This window comes from Apteryx rowi, unplaced genomic scaffold, assembly GCF_003343035.1.
Source record: "Apteryx rowi isolate R43461 unplaced genomic scaffold, aptRow1 scaffold_514, whole genome shotgun sequence".
In the NCBI taxonomy this organism is placed as follows: Eukaryota; Metazoa; Chordata; class Aves; order Apterygiformes; family Apterygidae; genus Apteryx; species Apteryx rowi.
Window position 1 is genome coordinate 328,603 of NW_020450777.1, and position 15,515 is coordinate 344,117.

The 15,515-nt window shown below is 35.4% G+C and overlaps 1 protein-coding gene across 1 annotated transcript in view; it reads right to left on the reverse strand.

Moving 5' to 3' along the window:
- The window catches only part of RIMS2 (regulating synaptic membrane exocytosis 2), a 403,032-nt gene that overhangs the window by 171,365 nt on the left and 216,152 nt on the right, over nt 1-15,515 (reverse strand). The window contains exon 18 of the mRNA XM_026080279.1: nt 2,251-2,407. Within this exon, the coding sequence (XP_025936064.1) occupies nt 2,251-2,407 (157 nt within the window). The remainder of the gene's footprint in view (nt 1-2,250; nt 2,408-15,515) is intronic.

Below are 15,515 nucleotides of genomic sequence, written 5' to 3' on the forward strand. Positions count from 1 at the left end.
GGTACAGAATGACCAGCATCCTACTGGATTTACCACACCATTTCAGCCTATCCACTTTCTGTATTTCACCATCATCCTGTTTTTCAAATGAACAGTCTCAGAAAAAGATAAATGTGATGTTGGTCAGTGCCTAAACTCTGTTCTGATCTACAGAAAAAATAACATAATCCATTGCATATATTAGCTGAAAACATTACAGGAGGCTTTTGCTTCTCTGCTAGAGACTTTTAATCTGTTCTCATCTCCATCAGAGGTAAAACCATGCAACTTAACAGTTACCACATTACTAATATAGGTGTTCAAAGTAAAATTTTCTTGTCAGCTACTATGTAATTTAACTTTGGTCAGTTTTAAGGGCTTTAAGCTGCACGTTTATTAACTAGGTCTAGTGAAAGGACTGAAAGCTCTTGAACCATCTCTGCAAAACTGCTTCTAAGGCATAATAGTAAATTGTGTTTCTATGTCCCAAGAGAGCTCTTGCCTGCAGATGCATCAATAAGTAACTGGGAGATCTCTGGACATTCAGCATGCTTACTGCAGTTAGAACATGTCTATAGCATCACGTATACAACAAACTCAACTAAACGTGCAAATGTGATTAACAATGCTTACAGCTTTGCTGGGGATGGGTGGATTTTCATTAGAATAAGAAAAGATTATGCTCCTTCTTTTTTATGAAGTCTCAAGTTCTAGCAACCAATTCTCCTGGCTCTACAAATCCTCAAAGAAATGATTCAGGGTATGGGAGTGAAATACTAGATAAATAATGCATTTGACTGTGACATTGTGGGAAATAGCCGAAACATTTTTCTCTGTAAGTTCAAAATTATATTTAAAAATTTAGCTTACGACAGACAGAAAGCAAGAAACATTTCATATAGGTAAACACTGGCAAAATTACAAGAAGATGAAAAGGTTTTTTAATGATGTTAGACAAGTGTTAATTACTAGTTTGGTTTAAAGTTCTGCCCAAAATGCACACAGTACAACAAACCACTTTTTTTCTCACATTTATTTCTATGTCTAGTTGAAAAAAACTCCAGGAGATTTAATACAGGTAATTAGTTTAAAATCTGTATAGTAGAAATCAGAACAGGTCTTCTTATCTACTGCTTCTCTAATTACAGTATTTATTTAAATAAAAAAGTAAACAAAAGTAGTTAGTTAAAGCAAAGTTGTATTTACATATTTTTTAGATTTCAAGTAGAAACTTGCAGTTTCTGCCTGTTAGCTGTCTGTGATGATATGGGATAATTTGTGATCCGCATACTTCACTAATGGAAAATGATATCATTTAGTCTGTATCTGCTAGAGGAAATGGTAAGTAAACACATAAGTAAGAGAATATGAAGTCAAGAGAATTTTAAGCTAACAAAAGTAACAGGAAAACAGAACAGAAGAGAATCAAAATGGCTGTAGAAGAAAGGGACATCGGATATGAAATCTTCAGTATTCAGTGGGAATTGTGAACTTTATGGGCAAAGGACATAACTTACTCCATTATTCCAGTGAATTACACCAGCTGAGAACCTAGCCATAGATAATGACAACAAATGCTGGTAGAAAAGCTTCATTCCCCTTATACCCATACTTTTGCTTCTTCTAAAATAAAGTTTCTCCATGTGGGAAATGTCTTAATTCTGAATTAAACAGTATATTCTGTCAATTAGCAGTTATTATCTGAAATGGCCGGCTTATGGAGGAAATGTCCTGTTCTTTGTTTCACAAGATAAATAGTTATCAGAGGTTTTCTAAGATCAGGAGTGGGCAGTTTTCAATACAAAATTATATGTGTGTCAATTTATTCTTGATGCTTTAAAAAGTTTGAAGAAAATGTTAAAAAGTAAACTACTATGGGCAGGAACTATGGCCGTCCTAGAACCCTTATCCTATGCAGACAAGAGGATTGAAAGTGGACACTGACAAACAAATGCTAAGAAAATGAAGAGCCATCACATACCGTAAAACAGAAAACCTTCCAAATAACTCTTGAAAATGAAAATCTGGAGTAAATATTTTTCTTTCTTTAGATTGGAATGTATTCTGATTTTAGATGAAAAATAAGACCAAATAAGGTGTGTCTCTACAAAACATCAACACAGTGTAAGAATAAACATTCTTGGCCTTATGTAATTTCATAGGATATACCTAATTCATTGTCATTTTGGAAGTCAAGTGATTCTCTCCAGTATTTTCACAGGATCAATAGCACTTTAATTTATACACCTGCACAATTAAATAACAATTTACCTTTGTGGAGGAGGGACACTGGGAGACCACGATCTAGTCCGTCCTATACTATCTCCACGGTGAGGGGATCCCGATCGAGAGCAATGATTAGATGACATAACTTGTTCTGGCACTGATAGCGTTGAACTTTGAAGGTCTCTCCCATTATGTCGATAATCTAAAAAGAAATACAAATATTAAATAAAACTATTTTATCTGTAGCAATTATAAATGTGATTGATAGATGGTAGATTTTGATCAAGAATGCCATGTGTTCTTTATGGTACTTATAATAAAAAATATGTATGTAAATATAATTGCTGTTGTTATGTTTAAGTACAGCTTTAGTTCCTACTGTTATACTTCAAATTTATAGAAATTAATTGCCCTGCATGTAACTGGTATTTATAATAATCAAAATATGCATATTTACCACTTATTTGTGGTGAATATGATGCATTAATAGTAGTCATTTAAAACTGATTTTTTCTTAGAATAAATAACATACAAAATTGATTATTGCATTTTGTAATTAAAAGCTGTATTGTAACAATTATTTATAATATGCAATACCATGACACTACACTCAGAAATGTCCAAGATCAAAAACTCATCCAAAATTCAATTAAAAAAATTGGGATAGCAAACTTCTGGATGGTTAAATATACAGTTGGAGTTCAAGAATTTCTATTTCAAAAACAATTATAGCAACAATGACGAGATTTCACTCACAGGTCTGAACTTAAGCAACGTGGTTACTTTGCAAGTATATGAGCTAAGGCTATGCAGACACCTGCTTACATCCTGCAGCTAAGCTTGAATTAGGATAATAGGAAGCATGAAACAGTCTAAGCAAAGTCTCCCCAGATATAATAGTTTAAAAGGCAATCACATACACACTAATTTTAAAGAAGTGTTCACAGATCTTGAGAGAATCAAATTAATATGTATTATTAAGAGATGGTGGAATTTCAGATCATAACCTAATGATAATGCTTTGCAGAAACAAACAGCTCCTGGCAGATATGACCCTTGATATAAACGACTTTTTATTCTGAAGACAATAATCAAGTGATTATAGCAAAGAGTGTTTAGAAATCTCCACATGCCCCTGGAAAATTCTGGCTCATAAAATTATAATTTTGTTCCTTTTAGAATGAGATTCCAAGAGGACTTAGGCTTCTACTCCAGACTGTTCACAGTTCTCTTTCCGGAAAATTTTTGGTATCCACCTAAACAGAACCTAATTAATTCAGTCTATTTCATGGTTCCAAGGATGTCTGATATTTCCAACTAAACTTTGCTATACATTATATTACCTCAGGACCAAGGATGTATAGGAATCACTCTAATTCATGAACTTCCTCCTCCTACATTTATGTGTGAGCTTCTTTATGTGTGTGTGTGTGTGTGTGTGTGTGTGTGTGTGTGTGTACATAAAGGGGAAAAGTACCACACCATCATTACAATCATTTTAAGACAACGATGTTGAGGATCAGATACTCTCTTGTCACTTCAAAGCAAACAAGCAGTGTTACGTGCAGTCTAGATTGATAGCCAGTAATGAACTATAGATATTTATCCCATGTAGAATTATGTATTAAGTAATAAGCACACACACTGATAGAGCATGTAAGGTCCACTGCAACACACAGTTCTAGGTGAAATTGCCAAAGGAGAGGGGGGAGTTTCATCTGTTGTTGAAGCAGGGTGTTGTTCACTCATCAGTCAGGTATAAGATACTGGTCTAACAAAGATATTTGCATCTCCAAAGAACAGAAACAATGGTTATTTTAATTAATGTGAAAGGCCAAAAAATATGTTTGATAAAAAGGGAATACAAGTACAAGACAGTTTTAGGACACTCCTCCCACAAAAGTGAAAAGGGAAATTAGCTGGAAGAAAGGGATTGAGCAGTGATAAAGGCCGATAAGGAAAGGACTATCTTTTTTTATTATTATTTAATCATCATGTAAACAGTTTTTTTTCTTTCCTTTCTTGACCAATGTATCTTATAAATATTTTAGACTCATGTCGTCTATTTCAGGTGKTGTAACTACATGTTTTCATCTGCATTTTATCTTAACCTTGCTTTTCCTAAGTGCCATTTTACTGCAACTAAGGATCAAGGTATTCAACAACCAAATCTGTCCAATTCCACAGATGAGGCACTTTACTCCCTAAGACATCCTCTGGAGTACCCAAACATATATCCCCTCATTTCAGCTGCACAAGCCAAGTGGAGAGCTGGCAGCACAGGTGGCAGCAGTGTTTCTCAGCAACTGAGGGTACACAGCGAAAGTTTCTAGCACGTAAGTAGTAGGACATTGGGGTAGCCTTAAGCCCAGAGCCTCCACAGCATGGGTCACAGCACAAAGAATATAATATAAATACTTACTGCACTAGACAAAAATGACATCTTAATACAAGCACAACCAAGAGTATTCAAGAAATTCAGGCCCTGACATATGGAGAGTTAGTAAAGTACAGAGGGCATCTGTAGCAAAGTTTTTACAGGTCAAAGCCTGGAAATCAATACATTCTGCAATTCTGCAAATCTTCAGTCAAAAGAGAAAGAGCTGAAGTAAAAGCTGGAAGTTCATTACTGTTAAAACCAAAAATACAATAAAACAGTAACATATTTATTACTTAAGTAGCTCCATAAGCTATATGCCCATTTAATACAATAAACAAACCTTATCCTCAATACAAAAATAATGCACGAAGAACTACTGCTTTTTGATAAAACCAGCATTTCTAGAGAACACAGGGAAGAAAATGTGAGAAATTCATCTTAGTTTGCCTGGAAGCTGGAAGAACATGAAATGCCCTGCAGAGCATTGAGAGGCCGAGATACTGAGGCAGGAAATGAGGAGGACAAAGATCAACTTGCAGGTTCCTCTCCTTGGAGAGAGGTTCCTGGTCACCACAGGAAAATTCTACAGGGAAAGAAAGAAGCAACCAGGGAAATACAAGGGACCCATGAGGAGCTTTGTAGCCTGCTATCTGCTACCCCAGGGAATGAAAGAGCTGGGGCAGCTCAGAGAATTAAGACCACAAGTGAGAGTTCTGCAGACCATTTCTGGATAGACTAGAAGTTACTTCCTCTATTCCTTACCATTATTTTTTATATTTTAATAATTTCAATTTATGCTATATATAGCTAAGAGAGCAACCTATGCGTTTCACCAAACTGATTAAATGGCATTTTGAAAAGAATAAGAAATGTATTGAAAGAACTAGCAGTTCTTATGCTATGATATCCTACCATATATTGAAATAAAGCAATACCCAAACCCCATGTGTCCAACAAAAAAGCCAAATCAGAATAATTAAAAATAGCTTGTTTCTTTACAGTCACAACTGGTGACTAATCATAAACAGTATCCTTACAAGGCAAAACATGTCTTTTCAAATTTCAAAGGGAACCACTTATTCTGGTGATGTTTAACATTTTCATTAAAAATCTGAAAAATGGCGTATCAATTACTTTTGCTGATGATATTAATTTAAAAGTATTACAAATAGCAACAAGAAATAAACAAATGTCTAAAGATACTTTGAAAGAGGCAGAAAGGTTTTAACCTCTACAAAACAAGTTGATACATTTGGGGAAAACAGTCAGAAAGAAAGCTATTTCCAGGGAAGCAGAATCCTAAAAGGCATAACGTCGAAAGAAACTTAGTAGTGAAGGTGAATAGGAAGTTAGTATGACTTTATATGCAATGAATTCAACCAAATGCAAATAGGATTTACTGTACAGGTGCAAGACTGAATATTGGCTATTATTAACTTGATAATCCATATCTATATACATAAAAACGCACAGATGGTTCTTAGTATTCTGCATATATTTACTAGCAACATTTGGAGATAAAAATTTAATGAAGAGCAGTAACATGAGCAAATGGCAAAATTCTTAAAAAGGTGTAAAAACCTAACATTTAAATCAGCAGTTCTATACAATACTTGGTACGTACAGACACCAAAGTAGAAGGGCAGTGAGCAGTAGTGTAAGGTATTCTACCTAAATGAACACAGTGAAGGGCAAGGAAATTCAATTAACAAAATGAGAACAAACAAAAAACATCACTGCCTAAAAAAAATCCTAGAAGTGAGTACTAGTAAATCAAAATAATTAAATTCATTAAATCTGCATATATATATATATAAATGAATTTGATACAAAAAGCCTTCTCCAGCTCTAACTTCTGATACTGCAGCTGACCACTTGCACATTATTGTTGCAATAAATCAAAATATATGACTACCTAAATAAATTTTCAAGTATAATCCTGATCAAAAATGTTTTACATTGGAAGCAGATGTGCAATGCTTTCTGATAACTGTAATACCTGTAGTGCCTCCTTTACAACAATTTAAAAAGACAGAAATTATAAATGCTTCTAATAATTTTGCATCAACCCAACTAGTCATGTTAACCTGTGTTCTTAGAAACAGATTAATATTCTCTATGCTTTGTTGCCAGAAAATGAACTTTGCAAGTTTATAACTAATTCGCTCAAAGCAATAACTGCTGAATTTATAAATTCCACTTTGGTCAACATGTGACACACTGGAGAGCAACAGTTTCAGTAATGCTACCCATTAATGTAAGTTAATTTCAGTGTCCTTCAGTGCTGTGGAATTAATGTAGTTTTCTGCTATTATTTCATAGTAAATATTTTTACTAGGTAGGAATTCAAAGCAACACAGCATACAAAATCATACACAATCTCATACTGAAAATAACCATATGGTTATCTATAAATAACCATATCTTTCACAGAATATAACTTTCTGTGAGCATCTGTGTCATTTAATATTTTTATTCAATAAAAATGTCTATTTTATGGAGCTGCAAACCAGAAAATATTAAAATGTATTTGATGTGGCGACAAAGGAGTTTAGGGATAGATCCAGTAATAGTTTTAGGCTCCTTCAGTGTAGTCATTATCATATCAGTATTTTCCAGACAGAACAAAATCTAAACTGTAAAGCAAAGTGTTTAGACTCTACATAAATACATATAAAAATTCAGGTATTTCAGAAAAATGATTCACCAACCTACATGCTGTTAACACAGCCATCTAGATAAAAATCCACCCAAACTAACAAGTTTTGAACTTAGTTGCTAAAACCAAGGATGCAAGGAGGATGCTTCCATCCACCCAGGATCCAAAGCCCTGCATCTTCTCCAGACATAATTTTTCCTAGAGTTCTAGAAAAGAACTGAACAGGGATAAGATGAAAACTGTTCTCCCATTTCCTGGGAAGCTATTCAAACTGAAAGGTTTAAATTGGAGCTGGCTGACTAGTCACTCAGATGTTGCCAGTTCTGGGCACACAGAATCACAGAATGGTTGAGGTTGGAAGGGACCTCTGGAGATCATCTAGTCCAACCCCCCTGCTCAAGCAGGGTCACCTAGAGCACATTGCACAGGATCGCATCCAGGCGCGTTTTGAATATCTCCAGAGAAGGAGACTCCACMACCTCTCKGGGCAACCTGTTCCAGTGCTCTGTCACCCTCACAGTGAAAAAGTTTTTCCTCATCTTCAGATGGAAGCGTCTGTGTTTCAGTTTGTGCCCGTTGCCTTGTGTCCTGTCGCTGGGCACCACTGAAAAGAGTCTGGTTCCATCCTCTCGACACCCTCCCTTCAGATACTTGTACAYGTTRATAAGATCYCCTCTCAGCCTTCTCTTCTCYARGCTAAACAGGCCCAGCTCTCTCAGYCTTTCCTCATAAGAGAAATGCTCCAGTCCCCTAATCATCTTTGTAGCCCTTCGSTGSACTYKCTCCAGTAGTKCCAYRTCYCTCTTGTACTGGGGAGCCCAGAACTGGACGCAGTACTCCAGATGTGGCCTCACCAGGGCTGAGTAGAGGGGGAGGATCACCTCCCTCGACCTGCTGGCAMCACTCTTCCTGATGCACCCCAGGATACCATTGGCCTTCTTGGCCACAAGGGCACATTGCTGCCTCATGCTTAACTTGGTGTCCACCAGCACTCCCTGGTCCTTCTCCGCAGAGCTGCTTTCCAGCAGGTCAGCCCCCAAACACATTCAGAGAAAAAACTACAATCATCTATGAGACTTTCAGGTCCAAAAAGCAAGAACCTAGCAAGTTTTTGATCAGTTTTGAACTTAAGCAAGTCTGTCTAAAGTCAGCTTTGGCACATCAGAAAGTTAGGAATTACAGTATCTGTCTTGCAGGCATTTGGCTCCAGCATATCATAGTTTAACAATTCATTGGTCTTTGAGTCTTTATATTTAACTGAAAAACAAGTTTTCCTTCTTTAAAATAGTGCAGACAAATTTTTCAGAGTATCAGTTTTTAATAAAAAATACTATTGCTACTGTTCTATTTACTGTTTTATTTCTACAAATAAATTCAGATTTCCAAACTTCATTGCCAAGGTCATATTTATTTTACTTTCCGAATCCAATGATCAGAATTCAAAGCGGGAAAGGTGTAATCTTTCTGTATTCCAACATAAAACCGTTGTCTGTGCTTAAAACAATAGAGAYGGTGCATGTCATATGCCCAGCTACTGGGATCCACCTTTATGCCACCTATACACTAATATTCTCTCCAGCTGAAACCAGATGAAAAAGACAGCATCTACTAGAGTGTACCCTGAGACTTCAACTGCTATGGGATTTTATTTCAAAATGTATAATGTATAGAGAAACCAACTTGGTTTCAGTGGGAAAATGGCAGGAATATAAAAAGTACCTAACAACCTGTTTAAGAATGAATTTCATAAGATAAAGCATATTGAGCCTCTGCTGATACTGAAATAATTGACTCAGTTGTCAATAAAGACAAGTGATCTTTCACTTGTTTATTCTTGTGCCTTTCATTGATCTCCTTAAAATTCCAGAGATAAAAGACAAGAAATCTGTGATTACCTTCAGCCACAGGAGATGCAGAGAGAACAGTGGGCCAACTCTTCAGTTACAGAAGTCATAGCAAAGATGCTATGACTTCAAGCTTTAAGAAGATGACAGTAAAACAAAGGTTTTGTGGGAGGCTTAGTAAGGTACTTGGTACCAATCCATACACCTCAAAAGGGGCCAACACTGCAATAAATAGGCTTAGCAATCAGCACTGGAATTCCTATAAACCCCAAACAGACTTTAAAGGTGCTGTCCCTGATTGAATGACCATGGAGTATGAGCTGATGATATTGCTACTCCTCACTTGAAGACTATTTCTCTCTAGCATGGGACTGTCTTCTCTCTCAAGACCGGTGACATTCTAAAAATCATTGTGATTTATTCAATCAAAAAAAGTACAATTTATCTTCCAATCTGAAAAATATCCTGTGTCCTGGAAATAAGGTTAGAGAAGGAAAGTAAAAGTATTTTATTGTGGAAAGAAAATGCAGGMACTAAAAACAGGCCGTAAGTGCAACTTGACTGAGGAGTTGCTACTGAGCAGAGCAGTTAATTATAGCAGCAGTAAAAATAGGCTAACCATTGGAATCTGCTTGCAGCTATAAATATTAAGCCATTATCACAGAATCAAAGGCTCTATAACTACAGCAAGCCTCTTAAATCAATGTACAGAGCACAAAGAACCTGATAATCAGTATAGAGATAATCAGAGATAAACAAATGGGAGCTGTGGACACTTAAAAGGTGGGCATGTGACAAATGTATCTGCAATGCCGCCACCTTCCTCCTTCCATGGAAGGATTTCATCAAAAACTGAGATACACAACAAATAAAGAGGTCCACAACGCACACTAAATACAGCTTCCTCTGAGCTACAGTTTTAACTTTCTCTGTTTTAAGCGAGAGTGTTAACATACTTGATTTAAAGCAGTCATCCACACACTAGGGCTGTTCTGTGCTCATCTTTTTCCATATTCACTAAATACTAACAAATTGTTATCAATTTCCACAGCTTTTAGGCACAAAATTACAGTAAATCACAAACATCCAAATATGATGTCCAAATCAACAGCACTAAAAAAAGCCTAAAAAAAACCAGAAAAGCACCAATGAAACTTTTAATTTAGATCTCTTGCTGCATGACTGACTTGAGAGAAATTCTTTGTATGAAAACTGTTCTAGCTTTCTATTAGAATTGCTGTTCATCACAGACACAATAATTGACTGGTTTCAAACACTGATGCTAAATGGCATTTTCTCCACTTTAACATCTGCACTTGACAGAGGCATCAAGCTTTCTATTTATCAGTTATTTGATTTTTAACACTCACTGTGGTTGGGCTTAGAGCAAGTACTAATTAAAAACAATTATACAATCAAATTGCCAGAAAGGCTTATCATACGAAGATTTCACACATGGACACTTTAGGGACAATCAGTTCAGCTCTTTTATACAAATCTGCTCAGCTTCTATGGGGATTTGAACCTCTAAATGCAGAATCTGGATGTCCTGTGAAAAAGTGCTGACAGTAACAAACCAACTGAATTAAACAAACTGAATATAAAACATCAGAATACTCTTTAAATYGAAGATTCATTATGCATGTTTCATTTCTGCATCAAAATATTATTCTACATATAAAAGAAGAATGAATATATTGAAAGAAAACAGAAACCATTTTAGTCAGAATGAATGTTTACTTGCTGTATAGTAACTCAGTTCTTTAAGAGGTGTTTTTTGTCTCTGTTGCACTGATGGTATGTAGGCACCCATCACACTTGAGACAATTCTTTTCATCATTAGTGCATCTTGGGAATGTCCCCACAAAATAAGAATCCAGAGCCTGATGAGCTGTCCAGTGTTGTCCATACACACAGTATAGCATACAAAGTTTGAAAAAGCACAGTTACTATACAGTAGATGTTTCTTCTTCTTTAAGTAAACATCCATATATATAGTGACTCTGATAGTGACTTGCAAGGCACTGGTGAGACCAGTGCAGATGGGAACAGAAATTCTTCTAAAATAGCAAATATAAGACAAGTCTGCTGCATATTTTATCAGAGCTGGACATCTCTGCAGCAGAACCATCCTGAGTAAATGGTTTTACTGGAGTGGACATAGCTGTCCTGCAGATGTTTAAGACTGGCACATTCCTTAGAGAAACAAAACAAAACTTTCTTCTGTGCTACTGGAATAAGCTATGATCTTTAAAGGAAGGCTACATTATTCAGTATGTCTAACTGGACTGTGTTTAACTGAACATTTTAATGTTGAGACAGCTCATCTTTCAAATCTAACTTCACAGGTTCTGATTAAATTGGGAGTATGCTCCAAATGGCTCAGTTCTACCTACATGAGACCAAAACTCCCAAAGAACACTGTGGATGATCTTTGTCGGTATAATTTTGGAAATATTGAAAGATGTACAGTATAACTTGAAAGTAAATCTAAGATTGTCTTTGGTAGATATTGGAGAAAGTATAAATGACATCCTCTTCTTACATGTGGGAGGCTCTCCCTCCAAAGCTTGGAATTTTCCCATCCTCCTGGCTGACATTAGTGCTACTAATTATTATTGACATTGTTTTCATACAAAGGTAAGTATTCCACCTATGTTGAAATAATCTTTAGATTCTAAAAAAGATTAGGCTGTCTATTCAGGAATCAATGCTCTTAAATCCCTGGTGTCATATGTAGGATATCTGTGATTTGGAGAATAAAAAACTAATATAACTACCAAATTAATTCCTCAGTGGGGTAATTCTTTAGTCCTAGATTGCAATCTAAACAATGTGGAATCTGTATCTCAGACGGAGACATTTGTCACTGTTACGACAAATCTTTTCCATTTACTAAGACATATGTACCAATAGAGTCTTCCCTACTATGGATGAAGTTGTTACAAGTACTTAAGAAATGTTCTTTCTAAACAGGTCAGCCACCTAAGGTATTTGGTAAACTAAATGGCATCTGAATTATGCCATTTATGCAGATGAAGGACTTAGTCATTATTCTGAAGAAGAACATCCACTTACAGAAAGAAGTTTTGAGTGGCTAGATAGATTTCTGACAGGTAGGTACCTAAATTTACTTGGCAATACAATTTATGCTTCATTAAAATTCTAACTCATTAAATTCTATGTCTAATTCTTTAAAATTCCATACAAAATGCATCCCAAATTTCCAGAGCAGAAGCAATAATACTTTGTTTTCTCTTTATCTTTTCGTGGAGTATTAAGGAGTATCACTGTGAATTACGTCTTTTTACAGAGTAATTCTTCCTCAGAAATTCTCATCCCTGTGTTTGTAACTCATCCCAGCCAGGCCTTCTCTCCTGATGAGAAGCGTCTGTTAAGAGAGTCTTTGATGGGAACACAACTTCTTTGCAGCTTTCCATCACTGTTTAGATGCCTCCATCACTCTGTAGATGTTAGAACTGTGACAGAATATGAACTAACATGCTGAGTTCAGATTTACTTAACTTTACTCAAAGAAGAGAATGCCACTGACAATTATTGATAATCTGCAAATGCAACTTGAAATTAGTTGCATCCTTCCTTTCAAATGGGAGTGATACAGCTTATATTTAAAAATATGAAGCCCTTTAAAAAAATTGTATTAATCAAGAGAATTTGGATGTTTGAAGAAAAAGATGTTTTGTCAACTGAGGAAAGGATATTAAACAAATATTGTTGAAAATAATAGCAGTATTGCTAAACTTTACTTTCGATACATTAAAAATAAAAGTACAAGAAAAAGTTTAAATAATCATAATAAAAATTCCTGCATTAAGGACTTTAGGCAAAAAGTTGTAAATAAAATACACATCACTTCTGTTTAAAAGGAATCATAAGGAATAATGTTTATCTTGATCTCAGGGGTCAGTATAAGGACTATTTTAACAATGCTTGCATCTCACTTCAAATTTTTTGGAGCATTTACAAGGTACACAGACACTAAGCTGATTTTTTACTCAAGGAAGAACACACTAAACAATTATTAGAGCAGAGACATGGACATCAGGACATAATAAAACAAAAAGTTGGTGAATGTTTATATTGGTAGTTACTGGGCTTTTGGGGCAATTTGGGGCCATTCAGGGCCAGATGGTTATCTAGAATGAAATCCTTCTCTTTATTTCAGCAGGGACAGAATACATCCATTTTACATACTAACGCTGTAAGATGTCTTTCAATAGGCAGTTGATTTCAAGCAGTAGCCAAAGCATTCATGTGTTCTGTGTCTGCTTTGAACAGCAATCACCAAAAGGATCCAGGTATAAAAATTCAGATCACATCATTGGGGAGTACAGACAGGGCCTTTTGTTTCCTCTGCAGGAAAGGATGCAGCATGGCAGTGAAAGAATTCTTTTGCACAAAAGGAATCCTTAAGTGTTTCAAGAAGTGAAACAAAAATGAATAACTGCTTTTCATTCCTTTTCAAAAACAGAGTAATTTTTGTAAATTCAATAAGAATTTCTTTACTGGTTGTTATTATTTTTTCTAATCTACCAAGCTCTAGACACCTGCTGAGTAAATATCTCATTTGTATTCTCATTTTGCTCCTAAAATACCTTGTAATCTTTTACACAGTGAGAAAAATTTATCACTACAAATGTTTTTCTTCTCAAAGCTGGGAGGCTGCAATCTTTTGCTCTCAAAAGCTCTTCTCCACAGAGATTTGTAATGCAGCTTATGCAGAATTCAGTGCCTTACATTCTTCCAGGATTCATCTGTTCAAACATATCTCAGATTACAAGGGTGTCTCATAAAACGACGTAGTACAGATAAGATATTGGTATTGAACTGAATTTAAAATATTAAGATCTCACTTAGTATTTAAGAATTACTACAAATAGCTGAGACTTTTTATGGTTTTATGATGTCTTGTCAAGAGACGTCCCTGCTTGTTCAAAGAAGTCCAGCTAGGTTACTTGCCTAGTTCAACATACAAAATGATGAAGTACTTGGGAAGATACAGATTTAGAAATCATACTACGTATTTGTTGAACTTGGTTAACCGTAGTGTCCATTCAACTTTGGTACACAGAAAGGAAAAAAAGAAGAACAGTTTTAATTCAATTGTATTTAACAATATGATAATTTAAACTGTGTTTTGTAAACTGTTCAGGAATTTTTCTAAAATCAATATAGAAACATTCTATCACTGTTATTTATAAGCGTATAAGAGCATTCAAAGGAGCAAGTGAGGATGGTAATGTGCTCCAGCACACTACTGCTGATGACAGACAGCATTAGGGCCAAAGGATATTTTTCAGGGCAGCACAGTGACTACTTTAAGCCATTTGAAGGCAATCTAAAAGACAAGGAACTACAAATGTTTCTCCTTCTGCTATCACAGAATCACAGAATCACAGAATGGTTGAGGTTGGAAGGGACCTCTGGAGATCATCTAGCCCAACCCCAACCATCTAGTCCAACCTATCCTGTGCTAACATCAAATCCAATAGAAATGAGATATAATAGAGATTCTGCACTAGTATTTTTAGATTCCAACATGAAATGAATGTATATTGCAGATGAAGAAAGCTACTTTAAAATTGTGACAAAAATCACTTTTACATACTGTTTAAAAGCAYAATATTTCTGTTATAACCCTTTCTGACAGGAGTTATTGGTGTAGAATGCATGCATAGTCAGGAAAAAGCTGCCGAAGTTTTTCAGTTGATTCATCAGTACTTTCTTAAAAGCTTCTGCTGTTGAAAGAAACAACACTTCATTTAATAAACAGAGGTTTATCATTTTTCTAATCATGAGGACGCAAGCCACTAAAAGTGACAGCTTTTGTGTACAATTTTTCCAAGAGATGTTTGAACCTTTGTGGAAAAATTAAAGGAAAGGATACTAAGAAAAATAGACATAAAGATAATTTAAGTGTTTTATCATCAGCAAATTAAATAGGTGGATGAAATTGCCATAGCAGTAAGAAACAGCAACTGCGGATATACTAAAAATAGACGATGACACAAGGAACTAGAGCTTACAAAGTGCTTTCTGTTTCAGCAAATACGTCTAAGACATTTTTACTTATAGATGCACAATAAGAACTGTTTTCAGATCTTCCCTTTCAGATTTCTACCTATCACCAGCTTGTCCAAAGATTAAGTCATTTGACCTCATGGGACCAATACCAGAGAAGCTACATAAAAAGGAGTTGTGGGCAAAGAGATAAATCGCAACTATGATCAGGAACATCCGCAGGCAAGACAGCATCCATCTTTTAATGAACAATGAATAAATGCATAATAAGATCAAGTAAGGTCTATGGATTTTCTTAGGTTTATACATTGTTTTAAATAAAAATAAACAAAAGAAGAACCAAAAGAAAATTATTGCTCCTATTAAAGGATTCTGGACTTCATTT